Source organism: Pholcus phalangioides, unplaced genomic scaffold (genome assembly GCF_987345545.1).
Source record: "Pholcus phalangioides strain wild (caught in Gottingen) unplaced genomic scaffold, Ppha-v1.0 ptg000021l_1, whole genome shotgun sequence".
Lineage (NCBI taxonomy): Eukaryota > Metazoa > Arthropoda > Arachnida > Araneae > Pholcidae > Pholcus > Pholcus phalangioides.
Genome location: NW_028301614.1, coordinates 9,331,902 through 9,352,261, shown reverse-complemented (window position 1 = coordinate 9,352,261; position 20,360 = coordinate 9,331,902). Strand labels below are relative to the sequence as shown.

The 20,360-nt window shown below is 35.2% G+C and overlaps 1 protein-coding gene across 2 annotated transcripts in view; it reads right to left on the bottom strand.

Annotated features, from left to right (window-relative positions):
* Positions 1–20,360, bottom strand: part of LOC149070577 (plexin-A2-like) — a 415,911-nt gene that overhangs the window by 16,640 nt on the left and 378,911 nt on the right. For both annotated transcript variants that reach the window (XM_089249177.1, XM_089249178.1), the window contains exons 5-17: positions 10,570–10,670; positions 8,683–8,812; positions 7,977–8,139; positions 7,529–7,622; positions 6,274–6,388; positions 6,042–6,173; positions 5,824–5,931; positions 5,415–5,693; positions 3,406–3,578; positions 3,153–3,288; positions 2,908–3,044; positions 677–868; positions 316–409 (exon numbers count right to left, since the gene is read on the bottom strand). In XM_089249177.1, coding sequence (XP_089105303.1) covers positions 316–409; positions 677–868; positions 2,908–3,044; positions 3,153–3,288; positions 3,406–3,578; positions 5,415–5,693; positions 5,824–5,931; positions 6,042–6,173; positions 6,274–6,388; positions 7,529–7,622; positions 7,977–8,139; positions 8,683–8,812; positions 10,570–10,670 — 1,854 coding nt within the window. The remainder of the gene's footprint in view (positions 1–315; positions 410–676; positions 869–2,907; positions 3,045–3,152; positions 3,289–3,405; positions 3,579–5,414; positions 5,694–5,823; positions 5,932–6,041; positions 6,174–6,273; positions 6,389–7,528; positions 7,623–7,976; positions 8,140–8,682; positions 8,813–10,569; positions 10,671–20,360) is intronic.

Here is a 20,360-nt window from a genome sequence, read left to right as displayed (position 1 = left end):
TTGTCTATTTTAAAATACAATACAGGTGAAAAAAATGTGCTTTATTATTGCTGTGAACTGAAAATGATTTTATTATGCAAACTGTAAATAAAATATTCAGCCTGCATTTATTAATTTTTTTTTCTGTACAGCTTTGAGGTGCCAGTGTCAGATGCAAACTGAAATTTTATTGGTAAGACTTACGTCAATCTTCGAAAGCAAAAAAAGATAAATATCATGGAAAGATAAATATTTTAATCATGGCAAAAGGATGAAAATCTGTCATTTTTATATAAAAATAATACTAGTCATACTTTATACAAAAAACCGACTTACACTGGTGTATTCTTGGCCATCAACAACCACATACATCATAGGCTTTTGCACAGAGTTTAGATTTGTACCATGCACTGTAATACTTATGCCACCACTGAAAATTGTGAAAAATTGTAATTTAAAAATGAAAATTAACATATAATATTTCATGTATTTTATTACAAATATCAAAATTTATTTTTCTAAAATATTTTCATAATATTCTTAGGCTTTAAGATTATAAAAAAATGTTCTTAATTTTGCTTAGAATATTTGGATATTTACATGAATTGTGAACGTATATCATAGTACATGTTCAAATTCATGAAACTGATTTCTAGAGTATTTGTTTGGATGTATTAGTTACGAATCATGTAAATACCTTGGAATTCCTTTAGGTGTTCCTCTCTGACTTGCAGAACCAGATTCAACATGTGTTATAGTAGGATCTTCTGTGTAAAGATATGTGTAATCTTCAAACGTCCTCAGACCTTTGTCGAATTTAACACGAACTTTACCGGCACCCGTTTCTTTAGATGCAGATGTGATACATTCTACACAGTTGCGTTTCCTCCTGTAGTAAAGTAAAAATAACAATATCATTAATTCCATTCCGGAATAGTTTATTTGCCAATATTGCAATTGAATTATTGTATATGGATGCATAATGTCATCAGCCTATGTTGATGGGAAAGAGGCTTTCAACCATCAAAATCTTTAGTGTATATTTATAGTTTTCATTTTAAACAAAAATGTGAACAAGGAAAAAAAATTCTGAAAAATTCATATTTTATTCTACATTTTCACCCTTGGGATATTAATCATTAAGTTAACTCTAAGATTTTAGTTTAAATATGTGAATTTAGTTTTCTAATCCAGTCATCTGGGCATACCCACCAAAGCATATCCAGAGTGATGTGTGGGAGGGGAAATTTAATGGGAGTAAATGTATGGTGACCATATATCCTTATTTATGGAACAGAACTATTATTTTCTTTTACAATGTTTGCTTCCAGACCAGGGCCATAGTGTGCATTCTCGAGGCCCCCTCTTGAAAGGATTATTATTATGCAAAACAAATGTAAACTTTTGTGGAGGCATCCATTTGACTCAGGGATCAGGGGCAGTGCCCTGGTTGCCCCAGCCTAGTTACGGCTCTGTTCTTGACGATGGAAACAATCACCCTCATTCTCCACATGGATCAGTGCTTGTGTATCTAGCACCATAGCGTACTACCATGACTGGTGAATAGCTCTACTATTCATCTATCACAGTTCCAAGAAATGCAAGAAAAACTGTTGCACCTTGACCATGGAAAACCATGAAACACTTGAAATAATTTTTACAGTATTGTTTCCTAGATAATATTTTTGGAGTGCAAGAGATTAGAAATATCTATGGTATTTAGAGAGATTTTGCAAGTAGGCACATAGAGTAAAAAAATTGTGTTCTTGTTTTTGCTGTATTTCTTCTCAATATTTCAAGTTTAGCAAACTATATTTTGTAATTATAACCCATGCATTCTTCTGATAAATTGTACCAAGTGCTCACCCATACCAAGCATTATAAAAAAGTTATTAATATTTTCCACAAATAATAGAGCATCATGTACCTTGACACAAAAAAGATTGTACACCTTAGAACAGTAAAAAACTTGAAATTTTTCTAGTTTACATTGGAATATTCCACTTACACTGATTTTTAATATATATACTCCCTCTTTTTTACTCTTAAATACAATTTATATTTTAAGTTTTAGAGTTCTATACTTTTTCCTATGAAAAATTCAACTATACCCATTCCTTCTCTTCTATTCACCTTGGGTTATTTCATGGTCAAATTTGTTGGAAAAACAAAGTTTACAGTGTGGGATGCATCTAATAAAAACTTTTATAGAATGAATTTCCTTAGGAGAAAAGGAGAGAAAATATTTCATTGTTTATTAGTGCCAGATACAGCAAATGTTGATATCACAAATGTATCTCTAATGAAATTATTAAGCATCAAAGGAACTGGCAAAACTGAAAATTTAAAAACCTAATTTTTCTTTCTACAAGTATAATAAAGAATAATTATGTATTTCATCATAGTTTTCTATCTCCATAATTGTTATTTTTTTGTTTATGTATATTAATAACACATATTTGTGACATTATTTTGATATTTTGTGTATTCTTATACTTCAGTATACAATTTATATTAAAAAAGTACTTATATTACTTTTCCTGTAACATTTGTATTTTTTTATCTTTGTAATTTTGCCCTGTTTCAAGGTACAACAATGTACCTTGTGTATAAACTAATGTAATACTTCAAGGTAAAGGACCCCTTGTTTCACCTTGGTAGATTTTTGCCTTTTTAAAAATCCATATTTCATGATTACAGTAACAAAAAAAGGTAATTTTATATTTATATGATATTTCACACGGTATACATTTACTAAAAATTAAAAAATTAATTTAGTGAAATGTAATGATAAAAATTGACTGAGAAAAAAAGTTTGCAAAATAATGCCGAAGTATAAAAATCTTCTCTATACCCAAAACTATCAGACCACTCAATAGCTCCACTTCTAGCATTACAGATCAGATACAGTATTATCAATATACACACCCAGTCACTTTGCACTTTAGTCCATTGACAAAAGCTTCAACATGACTGCCAGCATCCATATAGAGACCCCATATAAGAAGATGGGTGCCACCAGACATTGGTCCCTTGCTTGGTTCCACGGATGTAATCCTTGGGTTCTAGATTTAATCGAAAACAATAAATAAAATCAACACAAAAAGTTCTTTAGAACATATTATAAAATTTCGTTCAGAGCAGTGTGTGTAACAGAAAGAACTAGAACATACCACGAAGGAATAGTGTTTCTTAGACCTTGCGATGTAATCATTCTGTACTTTCACGACAATAGGACCAGCAACAACAATAGCACTGCGAACAACACCAGTTGTGAGATTCCTGGGGCTTTCCACTTGGCACACAATTCTGAAAATAGTCAAGTTAATATAATTTAAAAAAAAAATCATTTACTACACCAAAAGTTTTGAATACAATCATTTTCGAGCAAATCTAAATTCAGAAACACCAACAGGTGCTACTTACTGACTAGTCTTTCTATAGTTTTCTTTCTGTGGCAAACAATTAGCAATTGTTCTCCCATCAGCTTCATAAACTACTTTCACACCTCCAGCAACATCCTCAAAAACTCGACCCAAGTTTATGCCCTCAATTGTGATGTTCGTTCCACCTTCCCATGGACCTGACTCAGGATGGAACTAAAAAGAAAAAACAAATATAAATTTTTTATGATAAGGTAGAAAATTGATGCAAGACAAAATTTTGATGAAAAATTTCATCTTGCATTTTAAATTTTATTCAATTTTATTTCCTCTTCATGCAAGATTCAAAAAAGTGTGCATAAAGAGTTATCATGGAATTAATGTAAATATTTTCACATGAGAAGAAATTTATTCGTTAACTGGAAATTCACATACAGCAGGGATGCGTAACCTTTCAAGTCTATGGGCCAGATATATGGTATTCCTGCCACTCATGGGCCTGAAACTCATATAGTGAAATTTGTACAAAACAGAACGTCAGTAGACTAAAATAATATTCCATTTTAGGCAGATTCCTGTTTTCTAAAGTTGCAAATAAAAGCACTAATAACTGAACAGACTATATTTTGATTACTTTTAAGACAGGTTTCTGTCTAATACAAGTTTTACTGTATAAAGAGTGGCCATAAGACCTGTATTTTAGGAGAGTCATAATTATTAGGATAATTACTCTAATTATCATAATTAGTTATAGTCATATACCAAAGGATATGCATCTCACATATTTGTCAAATATGTATGACTTTTTTGGCAAATTACATTTTGACTTATAGTGCCCATCATTTTCTGCCATTGGCAATTTTAATGACGGCTGACAACTTGCCTTTGACAATTTTTTGGCTGAATTGAAAACTTTACTTGCCATTGACAAATTTTTTGGCTATAAATGGGAAATATACTTGCCCTGATAACTTTTTTGGTGATATCTTGTTTTTTTAATGAAAGGAGTATGGTCAGCCTAAGTATACATATCGCATTATGTATACTAATTTTTTTCGACCGCAAAAACTTTCGCTGGCGTCATTTGGCCAGCAGGCCAGAGGTTGTGAACCCCAATATATAATATCGTATTAAGGGCAGGTTATGGACATTTTTTAAGTGTAAGCGAATAAATATTGTGGTGATAACAAAATCATCCTAAAACTTGGCGCCTTCTGCAGCTACATAGTTTGGCTGAAGTTGGTTTTCTGTAGTTCCCAACTTTGAGGTGCGAATGCAAGCCGATCTCACCATTGAAAAGTCTCGCCGCAGAGAGCAACAGGCCTACAACGGTAAAATCTTCAAACATTACACTTCAGTCATAGTTAAAAAAATATGGGGTAGATGGCAGCACTATAACGAGCATTACACAGAAACAAGTTTCACATTAGGTTCACAACACGGACACGCACATTCCGACATGTACCAGTTCGTTAGAAGTTCCGCAGAGGAATATGGACAAGGTACATGTGTGATTCAGTAGCAGTAGAAGCCACATAGTTTGCAGAATTCAAGGTCGGCCCTGATTGTATAGCATTGAAGATTTATATCATATTCTCTTTACACAATCATACTGTATAAATATAAAATTAGGAATTTTTTGTATAGGTCAAAAAAAAAAAAAAAAAAAAAAAAAAAAATCAAGGTCTATTCAGACTTTTCAAGGCACAATCAAAAGTTCTTGGATGTTTGTATTTAGTAAACTAGTGGCACTTTTTTAGAAAGGGAAACAACATTTTTGAAACTTTCTGACACATGACTTTCATCATGGTGGAATGAATGATAGAACCTGTCCTATCTAGTATCAAAAATTTATATCATAGATACCGTATTTATTTTCATTTAAGACCTATTACACTGATGAACTTCATTTTTTTCCCCCAGTCAAAAAATATTTGAAATACAATTCAGAAAGATACACTTCAAATCCAAAAAATGACAATTACTATTGCTAAAAATGATTACCAATGCCAAATAAAAATGATTATGAGAGCTTCATTTTCAAGAACTTACTTTTGTGATTTTTGGATCAGGACATGTCTGGCTGTGATCCAACCACTGAGTTGGATCTGAACTGCATTGTTCATGAACTTGACAGGATGATGGTGGATCTTGACACCAGCCACAAGCATATTTATCTGGAAGCTCCAAGCATATCCCACAGTTCTGTGCCATTCCTTGGCAGCGATATACGAGAACATGAATATTTTCTGGGTTATCCAAAGGTTTACTTCCATCCCATATAACAGCAAATGCGGCTGTGATGTTAGGTGCTTGAGTACCATAGGCAAACTGAAAAGACAGAGAGATTCAAACATCATAAATACCCATTCACGGTAAAAATTAATCATGCCAGATAATTCATGAGTGAACCAAAGTTCATTCGGCATTAAGGAGAGAAATATTATAATGATTTTCTTACCACCATAGGTTCGCAGTATATTGTATCCCCTAATAGTTGCGCATGCACTTGCCGTACTCTGCCTTCGATGTTAAACTGGCAGACGAATCTAGTCGAAGCAATGATCGGCTGAAATGGAAGTATGGATAGTTTTAATTGGTAAAAATTGCTCACTGATGTTTTCAACATTTTTCTTTGGAAAAAAGTGCACACTTTTTGAAGATATCAACAATTCTTACCTGTATATTGTCCACTTTCACCTGAATGCGTTTGCTTATTCCTGATGGCACTAGAATTTCAACAGATCCTCCAGTGGTTGTATTTATCCGAGGACAGAAACCTGGTCCAGACCTGATACTTGGGCCGATACTCTGAGAAATTCAGATAGAATAGATTTTAAGCATACTTTGTGTAGAAGAATTATTTATAAATCATGATAACCAAGGAAAGAATAAATTTTGTCACACTCACTGATATTCCTGTTACAAGTATGTCATTCCTACAGTTTTCTCCAGTATCATGAGTGCACCTGTGGCCACCAACACACCAATCACAAGGAAAGGGACTCGAAACACATTGTGTGCAACTTGAAAGTAAAGAAAAAAAAAGTTGAAATTTTTGAACAGTAAATTGAAAAAATGAAGTCTTATGGAAAAAAAAATCTCTTTCTAAGGGCTGGTTTCATGGGTTCAAACTCTTGCTTAATATTTATCCAACTATAGTTGTTGAGATGATTATCAGTTTTATGTTGGAATAGTAGAAAAACGACTATTCATTCAATTCTCTTGTCACTCTTCTATCATTTCAAGTCTTGTAAACTTGAAATATCAAAGATGTGTGAATTACAAGTGAAATTTCAATTTTCTTTGAGAGCTTAACTCAAGAATTATTTTTGCCGTGTGACAATGGTGTTATCCCATATATGTTAGACCTGAGCATTCATTTTTTGGAAACATTTTTTAAATGTGTTTGCATTTTTGATACTCAAAACATGCATTGAAAACATAAATGTCAGCAAATTTTTATTGAAAGAAAATTCAAATTATTTTTTTTTTGTGCAAAAATAATTTACTTGTTCAATTTTTTTCAGCCAAGATGATGGAAGGTATATTCATATCTTCACATAAAACTTTTTCTAGAATTTTATTGCTAAATTTTATGTAATAAATCACACTTTCCTCAGAGGCACTTTCTTATGGGAGCCATTTTAAAATCCCCTGAAAGTTAAAATGCAAGTACTGCCCTCTGATGAATTCCCCCCAAAGTTTATATTCACCATAATTCTAACTCAAAATTTACGCAATAATTTTAATCAGAGCTTGACTCCCTGAGGTCAAAAGAAAAATTCTACAGTGAGAAAAAGCAACATACACATTTGTAGCACCAGGATCTGAAAGGGATATAAACTTGATGAGAGCTGCTCAAGAATGCTTTTTGTATGCTCTAAATGAAACACCTTATGAAATATTAGATTTAAAATATTTTAAGAGGACCTGCCATCTTTCTATTCATCAATAAACACACCTCATGAAGCATTCTACCATTGTATTCTCAATATAAACTAAAAATAATAATAAAAGAAAAGCATGCAAAAGAGTAAATTATTTCATCAGAAGTATGCATCTGCTGTACAGCTTGACATGTCTGAGAGAAAGAAAATAATAATCAACAATGAATATTGTTCTTACAGAGTATACTTGAGATTGAACAAAGCTTTAAAACTTACGATGTGTATGTGCTGCAGTCATAGAATGTGAAATTCGTAGCAACAAAATCTGGACCAACTTTCATACGCACGGAAAGCTTTGCAGTGAAATGATCTACAAGGGAGAAAAACAGATAATTTTTCCTCTTAAATTTATAATCAACATAGGGGGGGGGGGGGATACACCTTACAAAATAACTTGCTCAAAAAATTTATAAAATATATACAATGTTTAGGCGGGTATTACACTATAATTTTTTTTTTTTATAAAACTAAAAAATACAACCAAATAAGCATATCTGTTAGATTTGAGTAAATTTAACCAAGTGGCTTATTGGTTGTTTTTTTTTCAAGCTTTGTGAAAGACCTTTTGTCAAACTTTTATAGTGTTATCCCAGTCTTTAGACTTCAAAACATATTTAAAGCATAAAACAATCAAATTGTGCACTTTAAATGGCTATGTACTTACGTTGTCCTGGTGGTATTGGTGGCAGAGAATCTGTATGTGGTGTAGCGCAACTGACTCCATTTGCTGATCTAGAAGCATTAGTAACAAGTGTTTTGCCTAAGGCAGTGAAAGCACAGAAAAATTGACCTTCTAGAACTGGAAGATTATCAATGACGAGATTAAGCTGAAATGAGGGAAATGGAAATAATAACATTATAGCTGATGACTTCTTTTCATCCAATTCATTCAAAGTAACATAGTCAGGTTTGGGAAAATGGACATTACACTGACGTAAGAAAAAGAGCAAAGATGTAAAAATATGACAATAAGCAAAAAAAGATTTTTTTTCCGTATTATTTTATAATTTAGTTTATCAATTTTTAAGGTGAAATCCTCCCAACTATTTATTTCCTATCATTCAATCTAAACAAAGCACAAAGAAGAAAGAATTCGCCTAGAGATATTTTGGTAATTTTTTTTTAATATCCTGCACATATTTAGTTAAATATTTATGATTTTGTGCATATATGTATATGTTATAACTATTTGGAACTTTATTAACATAATTGTTTGTAATACTGTGAACAATTTAAAATCATATATCGTTTACAGTATTGCAAACAATTATATGCTATCATTAATGATTTTTCTTTATTACATAAACAATTAATTTAAGTTCAAGTAGATTCAGACTTAGGAGGTATCAACAATTTAATTTGTGACTAACGATTCTTGCTGTTGTTCTTTGTATCTGAGGTGGATGGACACTTGTTATGGTGGTACATTTCCCGCTTTTATAGGACAACCAATAGAGAGGGTCTTGAGCAGCTTCAGCACAATCACTTCTTAGGCTACATCTGAAAAAAAATGAAACGAATGGTAAGATGCATCATAAAATCTATAAACCTTCATGTAAAAGCTGTGTGCAACATTACATGTATCTAATAGAATTGTTGAGTGTGTTGTTGATTCTCAAATGAATGGTGAAAAGTCATTATTTCAAAAGTGGTTATATAATCATTCGAGAGATTTTTCCGAAACATTCCCATAAATGATATCTCTAATATTCCCATGTATGAAAGAACATATTCATTCACCTTCAGCTGGATTCAAAATCCTTACACAATAGTAACATTACAAAATCTTGCACTTTATATGACAACATTGGAATCCCATGAATCAGAGCTGCAACCAAAAATTTCTTTCGGGGAGGGGGAAGTAAACTGGCAGTTCAATAGACTTGACATGTGATGCCACATCTATCAGATATGATAGAATGATAAAACAACACTTGCAACCCCTGACTGATGTTACCTCAAATGAGGCAGGGTTGCGTCGATACTATGTGCAGGGTTGTGTATCTATCAGTCGTTTTCTAGCACTTTGAGAGGGATTCCCCGCAGCCATGGCCCCCCACAAGGGTGTGTCTGACAGGGCTCCATAAAAATTAGGGCATTCCTCCGAATACCAATCTAAGAAAAACAAGGGCATTATTCGTGCAAGAGTCTCTTAGAAAATTAATTGTTAAATTTGAAGGCAAAGGAAAAATTACTGAAAATTTTTCTATGGAGAATGATCTTGCTTTCTCTTTATTTATAGGTTTAATTCATACAAATATTACACGTACTTCTACTATTCGCATACGTGCTTCCCCCCCCCCCCCCTGAGCCGAAATTATAGTGTTATTTTGCAAGGAAAAAGTAAATCCCCCCAGAAGGAAAAAAAAATTGAACTCTCCCTCCCCCCCCCCGAGAAAATAATGCGTACTCCTATGACTTCTACAATGGAATTCTCCGATATAAAGAACTAACGATAACTCGAAGTTCCTCGTCGACCGCTGCACATTCGTGGCATCGAAATTTGACTGTATTCATAAAATTTTTTAAGTTGAAATATTCATAATAAACGTTATACTATATACGAAAAATCTTTCGTGAACAGAAATGAATAGCCGCAAAATATTTGGCCAAAGGGAGAAAAAAAACGATTTATAAAATAGGATGATTCTTTTAAAAGTTCCTTAATTGAGCTCTGTAATAGTCATGCAAATTCGTGACGAGCTCTTAAAAGAGCGTTGAAGAGACGAAAAGGCTCAAGCTTTTACGTAAAGGAAAAGAAAAAAAAAAGAAAGAGAAAAGAGAGGGTCGGACTCATTATCAGTTGACAACGTTTGAAAAATAACCATTGGGTCGTGAACAGAACTAATTAAGACGTTATCTAAGAGTTTGGCCAATTTATTAACCCCGAGCATAACTCATAAACATCATAAAAGCCAAGCAGGGGCTATCAAGAGGTTCCGAACACAAAAGAGCCCCCGACGAGAGAAAGAACCTTTTAAAAGTCAGTCTCGTCTTGTCGAGAGCGTCTTTCTTTCTTTATGGGCTTTTATGCCGCATCTTTTCGTCGTGAGCACAGCTTTATACGCGATCGTATTAGCATTGCATTCACCGCGAGAATAAAGAGCGAAACAATTGGGAGGGGAGGGGGGCATATGGAGAAGACATGCTTTGCTGGCTGCTCTGCTTGCTTTTAAGAATCGCAGATATGAATGAAAGAGTGTAATATCAGTTGATTTTGAGACACTCTCTTATAGCTGTATGATCATTATACGCACTTGTTTTCGAGAGAACACCAGCCGCAGTACGGATCTTGCGCCTCGAGACATTCACTGCAGGTCTTATAAACTAGACATTCTTGTACCTTCACCATAGTCACCTGTAAGAACGGAAAACAAAAATGTGATTTGCACATTATATTCACTTTAATTACTACCTAAATTGTATTTATAAAAGAAATATAAACATTCAGAACATGCACATGATTCACAATCGCAAGCATCTAATATCAAATGAGAGATTTATCTTATTGATGAAACGATTCTTTGCTCCAAAAATGTTTAATGGATTAGTATTGTCTTTTTTTTTGTTGATGGTGAAATACCCCATTTAATGGCTAACTATTTCTCAACTCTTCGAGAAGCATTGAGAAGATATCTCACCTCCTTAAAAGTCGAGTTTCTGCATTGACAAGTCCAGATATTTTATTAACTTGATTTCTCTATAAAACACTTTTCCCCCCCATATCCCTTACGGAAAATATTACCTGCGGAAAATCGGAAGAGGGGCTACTTAATTAAAAAAGATATGACGTTTTATAGGGGGGTTTAATGATTTCTGTTGTGTCGCTTCAAGGGTTAATAGCGCAAAATACAATACATAATCGGCATCGAATGCAAAAGTAAATGCTAATTTACAATATTTTCCGTTTCCAAGATTTTACATCTACCATCGAAAAAATTTCGTTCACTAGTAGAAATTTGACTGATATTTGTGAAAGATCTATATAGATGATGAAATTAGACAGTCATTTTGAAATATGAAAAAAAAACCAAAAAAAAAACCATGTACAACTATACGTTTATGCACGGCAAGTATTACGAATTTTTCGACCCGGTCTGAAAACAATTTTGCAGCCCTCTAGTCTACAATGACAGTGAATGCGTTTGTTGAAAAGGTCTAATGCAGAAAAAACCAGTATTATCCGAAAAAAAAATACATGTATAATATATATTGAAGAGTAACTTTTTCTTCTCCAAAATTTATTGGGGTATTTTTTTGTGGGAAACATAGAAATATACATCTCAATATCCTCAAAACAAAAGTTATCTAAAATTCGGAGTACTTCCGACCCTCAACGAAATTTGGAGTAAAATTTAATTTTGATGCGCGAATCGCGTATCTAGATGCGTATTGGCAAACACTGGTTATAAGTAGCTTTATAGCTTCCAGCTTATAACGAAAACATTTTTGGTTCCGCCCCATGGATGTTTCCTTATTAAATCGGATATAGCTAAAACCAACTTTCAAACACACTTTCCAGTGAAGTTTCGAATAATGGTGTTTGAGCGGTGTTATATCCAATGTATGACCGCGGCCCCGTAAATTATGGAGCCGGTTCCAGAAGTATGGATAATTCATGACCCACGTCCCCCCCCTGTAAATTATAGTAGTGTAAAAAATTGATGGGATTCATATCGGACTTCCAGGCTGGAGACCTGTAAAAAGGGGCGTCGGAAGTATTAGGAACTTGTGGATGTATTCGTCTTGATCTTCACGTAGGAAATTTTCATTTCTGAACCAATTCAGTGTGTGACTACTGCCATAAAGAGAGCCACTCTGAGACCACTGCCTGTCAACCCGTCCTGTGTAGGACCCATGGATATGAAACATGTACCGTCAACTGGGATGACTTTGCCCAGTTTTGAAAAAAACCCCACCGTTTTCTGGTGGTGTAAAACTTATTTGATTGATCGTTTGTGTCGATGCAGTCATCAAGACATTTGCTTTGACCTGAGGTTTGGGGAATTTCCTCATAAGTGATATGGTCAATAAGTTGGTTTTCCGACGAGATTCAATATCAAGAAAAATTTGAAGACCTCAAGCTTTGATTTGTGCGGCATTTTTGAAACCAGGTGAGTCCCATCTGTTATTATTATTATTATTATTATTAGATGCAATGAAGACTATAAAGCAACTGAAATTTTGGTTTTGCGCCGTACAGGAAGATTTTTATTTTAGAAGGCAATGTTACCCCAGCATCTCTCGATTGGAGATTTGGGGGTCACTTTGCCCACTTTCTAATTGTCACTATGTCTTAGACTACCAACTTAAAAAGTATGAACGTATGAAAAGTATAAGGTAAATATAAATTGAAACAATACGATTCAACAGCTTAAAAAAAGTTAATTTTAAATACGAGATTCACTTTTATAAAGATCTAGTATACACAGAAAATAGCTTGATTTCATTCCTGATTTGTTTCAGGGCGGACTCATGAAATTTTTGTGAGGAACCATTCAATCATGGCCCCCACATAGGGGGGGGGGTGACAGGGCTCTTGCCCTGGGGTCCGGGACAGTTATCATTTTTTTGCTTTTTCATGCTATAAATTAACTACAAAAGGGGCCCGTTAAAAGTCTGACCAAGGGGCCCGTTAAAAGTCTGACCAAGGGGCCCGCAAAGGATCCCAGCCTGGGGGCCCCGATACAGGATGTGGGGGCCATGCATTCAATCTGTAACTTTAACTGTCTTAACTCGTATATTTTTCCTTCGATTCCGGATTTTTTCCCCCAACTCTTTCAATATTAGATTTTGAAGGATTTTGAAGTGAAGAGAACGTCTTTTCTGAAGATAAACACGTGCTTGAAGCTTTAAACTATTTTAAATTATTTTCTGTGTATATCTCAACATATATTGCAGTGAAACCATCAGTTTGGTCGAATTTTTTCTTATTTCTCCTCCGCTCTCGTCGAAATTCGAATTTGAAATGCATTTTTTCTCGAAAGCGTACATCCTTATAATAACAAATCAATTTTTAATGTATATAATTTACCTAATTTAAACTTTAATGTGTACTTTTCTAGTTTATCGTAATGTTTCGTGGACCCGTTTTAAGGAAGAGTCGAAATTAAGTCATGTTTTTTTAAAAAAAAAACCATTCACTGCATTTCTTCGCGTTATTTTTGTTGTCATTGTAGTTCACATGTTGGTCACATTGCCTTAAATCCACTACTCACATCCTTGTTTATATACACAAAATCAGTCACCCCATTATGCCGGGTGAATTTGACCACCCTGATTTTATTTTTCAATAAAAAGGAGGGGTGACGAATTAAATTAAAAACAATATAAATCATGTCTACGAACCATGAGCCAAACATAAAATTTTTATTTTTCGAGATTTAAACAACGAGTCAAATGCAAATTTTTAATTTCAATTTTAAAACTGGACAAAGTCACCCCAGTTGACGGTATGTCTGTGAATTGATAGGGTTTTTAGCTATTGCTGTATTCGGCAATTAAAGTGAAAATGAAATACATACAGTAATAAGTAATAATAATTTCTAAAATTTTGATATTTTAATCGAGTTTTACGGCTTTCTCTTCTATCACTTGGTGCTCAGTTCCAAGAATGGTTCTGTATATGAGTCAGTGATGGAAGTAGTCTTGCTACATACTATGCTGCCTGCTTTCTTCATAAAAGGGTTAGAAGTCCAATAGATGTAATCCAGGGAACGTACAATGTCTTCAAATCTGTGTGGCTGCCGCGTTCGCAACCACCTAAGCCCGGCCTCACGTATACAATAGGCCCTACTACATGTATTTCCAATAGCACGTATTTTCGAGTGAAACGTAATCAATTGATTAATATTCATCACAGAGTAACAACGATTTGGTTGATTTGGATTTTGTGAACCTTATTTAGTTTATACTCCATTCTTATGGAGAAAAAAGAAAGTGAATTCATGGAAACGTGTTCGTGAGAGGGGGGGGGGGGGTAGAAGAAAGCATGAGCAAGAAAAATGCAGAAAACGTAGCAAATATACTCTAAAAAAAATAAAATGAAAAAAAGAGGGGGAAAGAAATAGAAAAGATCTCGTGAAATAGAAAATGTATTTCCCCACAAACAATGTTGCGAACTTGTGCGTGCTGTTTGTTCTCTCTGTACAGAACTCCCACGCACAAATGCATACCGAGGTTGGGAGAAATGGGAGGACGAAGACTACAATTTGATTATAAGAAGAATGCTGAGCCCAAGTCAGAGGAGGGTGAAAATGTGAAGACTTACGTCTGGACAAACCTTTTGTGTTGGCGAAGTGGTATGAAGAAGAACCAGGGAGAGAGAGAGAGAGAGAAACGAGTGTACCATTTATTTTATTTTTCTTCAACATTTATATTCCGTTTGTTCAGCTTGTAAAAGATGGCGGTGGGATGTCCTGGAGAATTTCTTCCAAGAGGAATAGGAAAAAGAAGTATATTTCCAGCACAAATAGTCTTTACCCGCCCACATTTCTCTACCCCCTTTTTTTTCTACTGTATTCCGTTTCACTTACACAAAAGTTCTTTCCCGGTACGTGATTTGAAAGATAAAGAACTTTGTTTCTTTTTCTGTGAACAGATACGGAAATGCAAGAGGTTTTGGTGTCAAAGCTGCGCACGCAAATGCGATAACGTAACACACACATACACATAATACTTCCTCCAAAGTGAATTTCTTGAGGTCAAATGGACAAAAGGGACCCATTTATTTATATATACGGTATATATACAGCACCTGGAGAAGAAAAATGGCGTGACGTCATGTCACTATCAGTGACCTAAGCGGAACTTGATTGTTCTGTTATTGGATAACATAATACCAGAAAGACACAATCAATTTTTCTATTTTCTGATCAGATTCTGGGTTGTTTCTGTGTCATGTTAATCACATGAGCATAAGTGCGATATTATGTCGAATATTATGTAGAAATCAACCACCATCACCCAAAACACCGGATAAAAACAATTTACATTGCCTCTTCATTTTGTTATGGACGCCAAGTCATGTGTATAACTTCACTTACAAATTCTTTTAAATATTGTTTGACCCTTAACTGGATATCAAGGATACGTACTTTCATAACAAAGCGCATCGGATATAGACTGCTTTGAAACAACTCCTCCATAAAATTATAATAAGGATTGTATGAAATTGTGTACATCCACAATGGCTTTTGTCACTATTTTTTTCTCTTCAAACCGACAATCTGTCATACTGATGGCCAAATGGAATATAGCGGAAAACTATTTCCTCATTATTACAAGATATTTTGAAGACATAATGGTAAAGTTATTGTTTATAGATGAGATTTGTGTGCAAATGCCCCAGCAACTTCCCATTCGATATTCGAATCTTATGCCCAATGGTGTCGCAAACGTAAGAATTTTGAGTATTCATTATCCGATACCTATCTATTCTGTACCCAATTTCCTTCGTTTATAGACTGAACAGCTAATCTCCGCTGAGAAAAAAACCCCATACGTTCGAATTCATGTTCGGCATTTGTCATAACTCATAAATTACGTAATTAAATTTGCCAATTAGTTAACTGATGTTCCTTTTTTTTTGAAGATATTAAATTTTGTAATAACAATATAATTACATCTCCATACTTTTACAATAAGACAACTATAGGGCGCGGTAGACCAGGTCGATAAGATACTCGCTTAACGTAGCCGCGAGTTCGATACCCAGTTCGTCCTTGTCAGAAACTTTACTGACACAGGGGTACAACAGAAACGGTGACATGACGACAGAAAAAGATTGCTACCGCATGGAGTCTCACATCGAGGGATTAGCGCATCAACTATGAGTATAAAAAAAAGACTGCAGTTTGGAATCGGCAATAAATTGTAGGTTCCTATCTAATTAGCCTTCGTGTGCAGGAAAATAACCGTGGTGCGACAAAAATGATCAATGATTAAGACAACTATAATTTTTCCATGAGAAGGGTATTATTGATAATTAGTTATTAGTTTTTTTTTCGGGACTTATGCTATTTTTTTGGGTTGCTGTATTTTAGGTATATTAATTTTCATATCCTTACTTTTTATAAGCATCTTTTTTCAGCCACCTCGTTGGGCAATTTGCCTAATGTGGCGTTTATGTTTGTATTTGTATAACCACATTATGCATTTTTCTCATTTTCGATGCTGTCATTTCAGTCGAAATTTCGATTCATTTAAAAATTCTGTAAAAAAAATTGCATCAAAACGTCCTCATCAAGTTATGAATACACTCGTGTGTGAACTTTCATTGATAACGAAGAATTCAAAAATAATTTCCGTATCACATATAAATTGAACTTGAATATCACAATATGAGTCTTCAGAGAGGTCTTCATTTACAGCTGGAAACACTAACGGAAAAGGTCGCAAGGAATAGCTGAACGGAACAATAAATAATTTTTCTTCGGGAAGGGCATCACTCATATTCTGGCACTCATTTCTCATTCAAGAACCGATGCTGCTAATAGCATTTCTCAGCGAATTTTTTTTTTTGTTTCCTTCTTCATTTTGGAAATCATCGCTATTTCTATGCTACACACTAAAGTGCACTCGCGAAGTCTTTTGAAAAATTTTCAGTAGCACTCTCTTGAAATATGCTGACAGCATATCTCCAAAAACTTCCATACTCCCTCCCTCACTCTCTCCGGCAGACTTTCGCATAGTTACTCGTCATCGCCGTCATCTTTTCCTCCACATACCATCCGATCTCATCGCTTCCTAAAAGTCACACAGCCGCCCGAATATCTCTCCTTGTTTTTTTTAATTTCTCAGTCACATTCGGAAAACATTCTAAATACATTTTCGCTCGCTCTTCCTCTTTCTCATTCTTAAAGAATTCCTCTTGAGATGGAAAAGCCACTCGGAATTTCGAATCCTCTCACACCCCCTTCCAAAGATCATATTCATCCTGAGATAGCAAGTTCCTATTTTTTTTTTTACCCTTGTATATATATTTTTTCTCTTCTTTTTCTTGCGTATTCTACTCACCTAAAACTCTCCTTCACTTCTTTCAAATACACTTCACTTCTGTTCCGCTTCAAAAGGGCAAACAGAAAACTTTTAGAAAATGCACATTAAATGAAAAGCACTTGAACTCGCAGAAAAGATTTTTCTAACCTCCCCCCACCACCCATCGGAACACAAAAGGCCAAAGATGTTGGGTCGTATGAAGGCTTGTGGGTGGGGTCGACCGTCCTTTCCTATTTCTGGGTTATATAGTGAATTGAATGCGTGTGTATATATATGGGTGAATAGCGGATGAAGTGGATGGGGGCCGGGAGAGGCAAGAGCATCTTTTAAAACGTTGCCGGGGAATGCGCAGGAAATGATTTTTGCAAACCGCTACCTTATTCTGGAACTTCTGCCTATTGCTTCTTTTCCTTTAAAACTCTCTTTCTTTTCCCGCGTGTCATTTTTATTTGTTCATCTTTATGTTACGACGAAGGGAAAGAGAAATAATAATAACAATAATAAAAAAAACACCATTGCTTTTAAGAGGATCCCCCGAAAATTCCGACGCAAATCCGCAGGAAAAACATTCCTTTTGTCTAGTAAAACACCGCAATAAATAAGGAATAAACATGCGAGTTCTGTTTCTTTTTTTATTATTTTGATTGTATGTTTATAAAACACAAAAAAACCATAAATTAGCTATTTTCGGAGTTGAATAGAGGAAGAATTATTTTTTTTAGAAACAAACATGGGATATTTGAAGTGCAGTATTGATCTGAAGTAAAGAAGAGTGTTGAATATAATGCTAGATTATTATTTTTTCCTGTTTTCACCGATAGCTACTAATGGGCAAAGAGATGCATTGAAGAATGAATTTTTTTTAAAATATCGATAGAATTTTAAATTGGACCGATTTTGTCGTATTTGAATAACACCAAGATTCTATGAGCCTTCCCTTTCCCAACCACTTATAACATTGATGTCACCATAAAATCAGTTTATAGATATACAAAGTCCTGCGAGACGCCTGATAATTGAAAAAGAATAGCATGTGTTCAGAAAATGGTTGTTCTTACACAATAAACAATTCTACTAAACTCCGAGATTATATGAGAAAAACTACAAAATATAGGGGAAAAACTGTATAAACGCAGAAATATATGCACTAAAAATTAATGCATATACAAGTGTATGTAGTTGTCAATTGATTATGGTTAGCTCTTCAATTTAAAAATGTGAATTGGGTCAAAATTCTCTATTGAAAATTGTGTCTAGTGTTGTGTGTAATGTGTTCGGTTGGTGCTGCCATCAGATATTATTAGAGTTGAAGCATTCCCGTATTGTGGATCTGACTATACAAATACAAATACAACGCCACAACAGGCAAATTGCCCAACGAGGCGGCTGACTTAAGAACATCATGGATCCCCGAGCCCCTACCTACTACTGCTACACCACACATGCACCCCCCCGCGTAACCCCCCCCCCCAACGAATCGGTACATGCGGGAATGTGCGTGTACGTGTAGTGCAACCTGACGTAAAGTTTGTTTCTGTCTAATGCTTGTTATGTGTAGTGCTGTCATCTGGCCCCAGTTTTACAAACTATGAGTGAAGTGTTATGGTTGAATGATTTACCGTTGTAGGACTGTTGCTCTCTGTGGCGAGACTTTTTAACGGGGAGATCGGCTCGCATTTGCGCCTTGAAGTTGGGAACCACAGAAAACCAACTTCAGCCGACCACCACTGTGGGGTTCGAACCCGGATCCTCGCATCACGAGTCCGGCACTATAACCACTCGACCACCACAGCGACCATCACCGTCGAGCAACTTTCTAGATTCCAAGAACCACAAAACTTGAATAAATTTTACGTTTTCTATCATCTATAACTTAAAGTTATGGAAATCAATATATACATTTATTAGTTACTAGTTCTTAACAGCACATGCAACTCGTACACATTCTTCTGCGGGATTTCTAACGAATAGGTAAATGTCGAAATGTGTGCTATAAGAAGAATCCCCCAACGTATTTATGTTGCTAGAGTTGAGCTTGTGCCGTGTTCTTGCAGGAGATGCCACCTGTCTTCCGGGGTGACTTTTTCAAGTGGAAGACCGGCTCGCACTCGTAGTTGGAAAACCAAATTCAATATTCATTCACTGCACGAAGGATAATGAGGTGAAAATGGATTTATTCGGAATATCAATGAATTTCATGTCCCCGAAGCCCTCAAGTGCAGAAGGGGAATCAGGAAAATTAAATCTGATAAAACATTTTGAAAGTAAGCATGTGAATTTGTAGGCAGGAAATTATTAGCTAGGTAGGGCCTCAGAGAAATCACTCTGCCCGGGGGCCCATGGTGTTGTTAAGACGGCCCTGGATAGAACTTTCAAGAATTTTGAAAATCTAGTTAACCGAAAACTTCAAAATGCTGTCCTCAACAAATACACTCAAGTATCGATAAGTAACGTAAGTAATAAAAATAAATTGAGTAGAAGGAAAACATTGAAATATATTGATCAATCAGTCAATCGCTGTTCAAAACGTCTAAGCTGGGATTACAAAGAGTGCTTCACAGTACCCTAGGCTGCCGCTGTGGTTGTCAAGTGGTCATAGTGACGTACTGACTCGCATCGCGAGGACCTGGGTTCGAACTCCACCGTCGCCACGGTGGTGGTCGGCTGAAGTTGGTTTTCAGTGGTTCCTGCTTCAACACACGAATGCGAGACGATCTCCGCTTTAAAAAAAGTCTCGCCACAGAGAGCAACAGGCCTACAATGGCACAATTATTCAATCATTTCGGACTTCACTCACTCATGTTTAAAAAAACTGGTAGCAGCACTACACATAACAAGAATTATACAGTACCAAATTTCACGTCAGGTTTCAACACTCCCATTCCAACATGTACCAATTCGTTCGAAATTCCGCAGAGGAAGGTGCACGAGGTGCATGTGTGGGTTTAGTAGTAGTAGCAGCAGCACCATCCTAGGCTGCTTCAAGATGAAGCATGAGCACCAAGCTGTGATTCTCAACAAGAATGTCACTGAAATGCATGGTGTAACC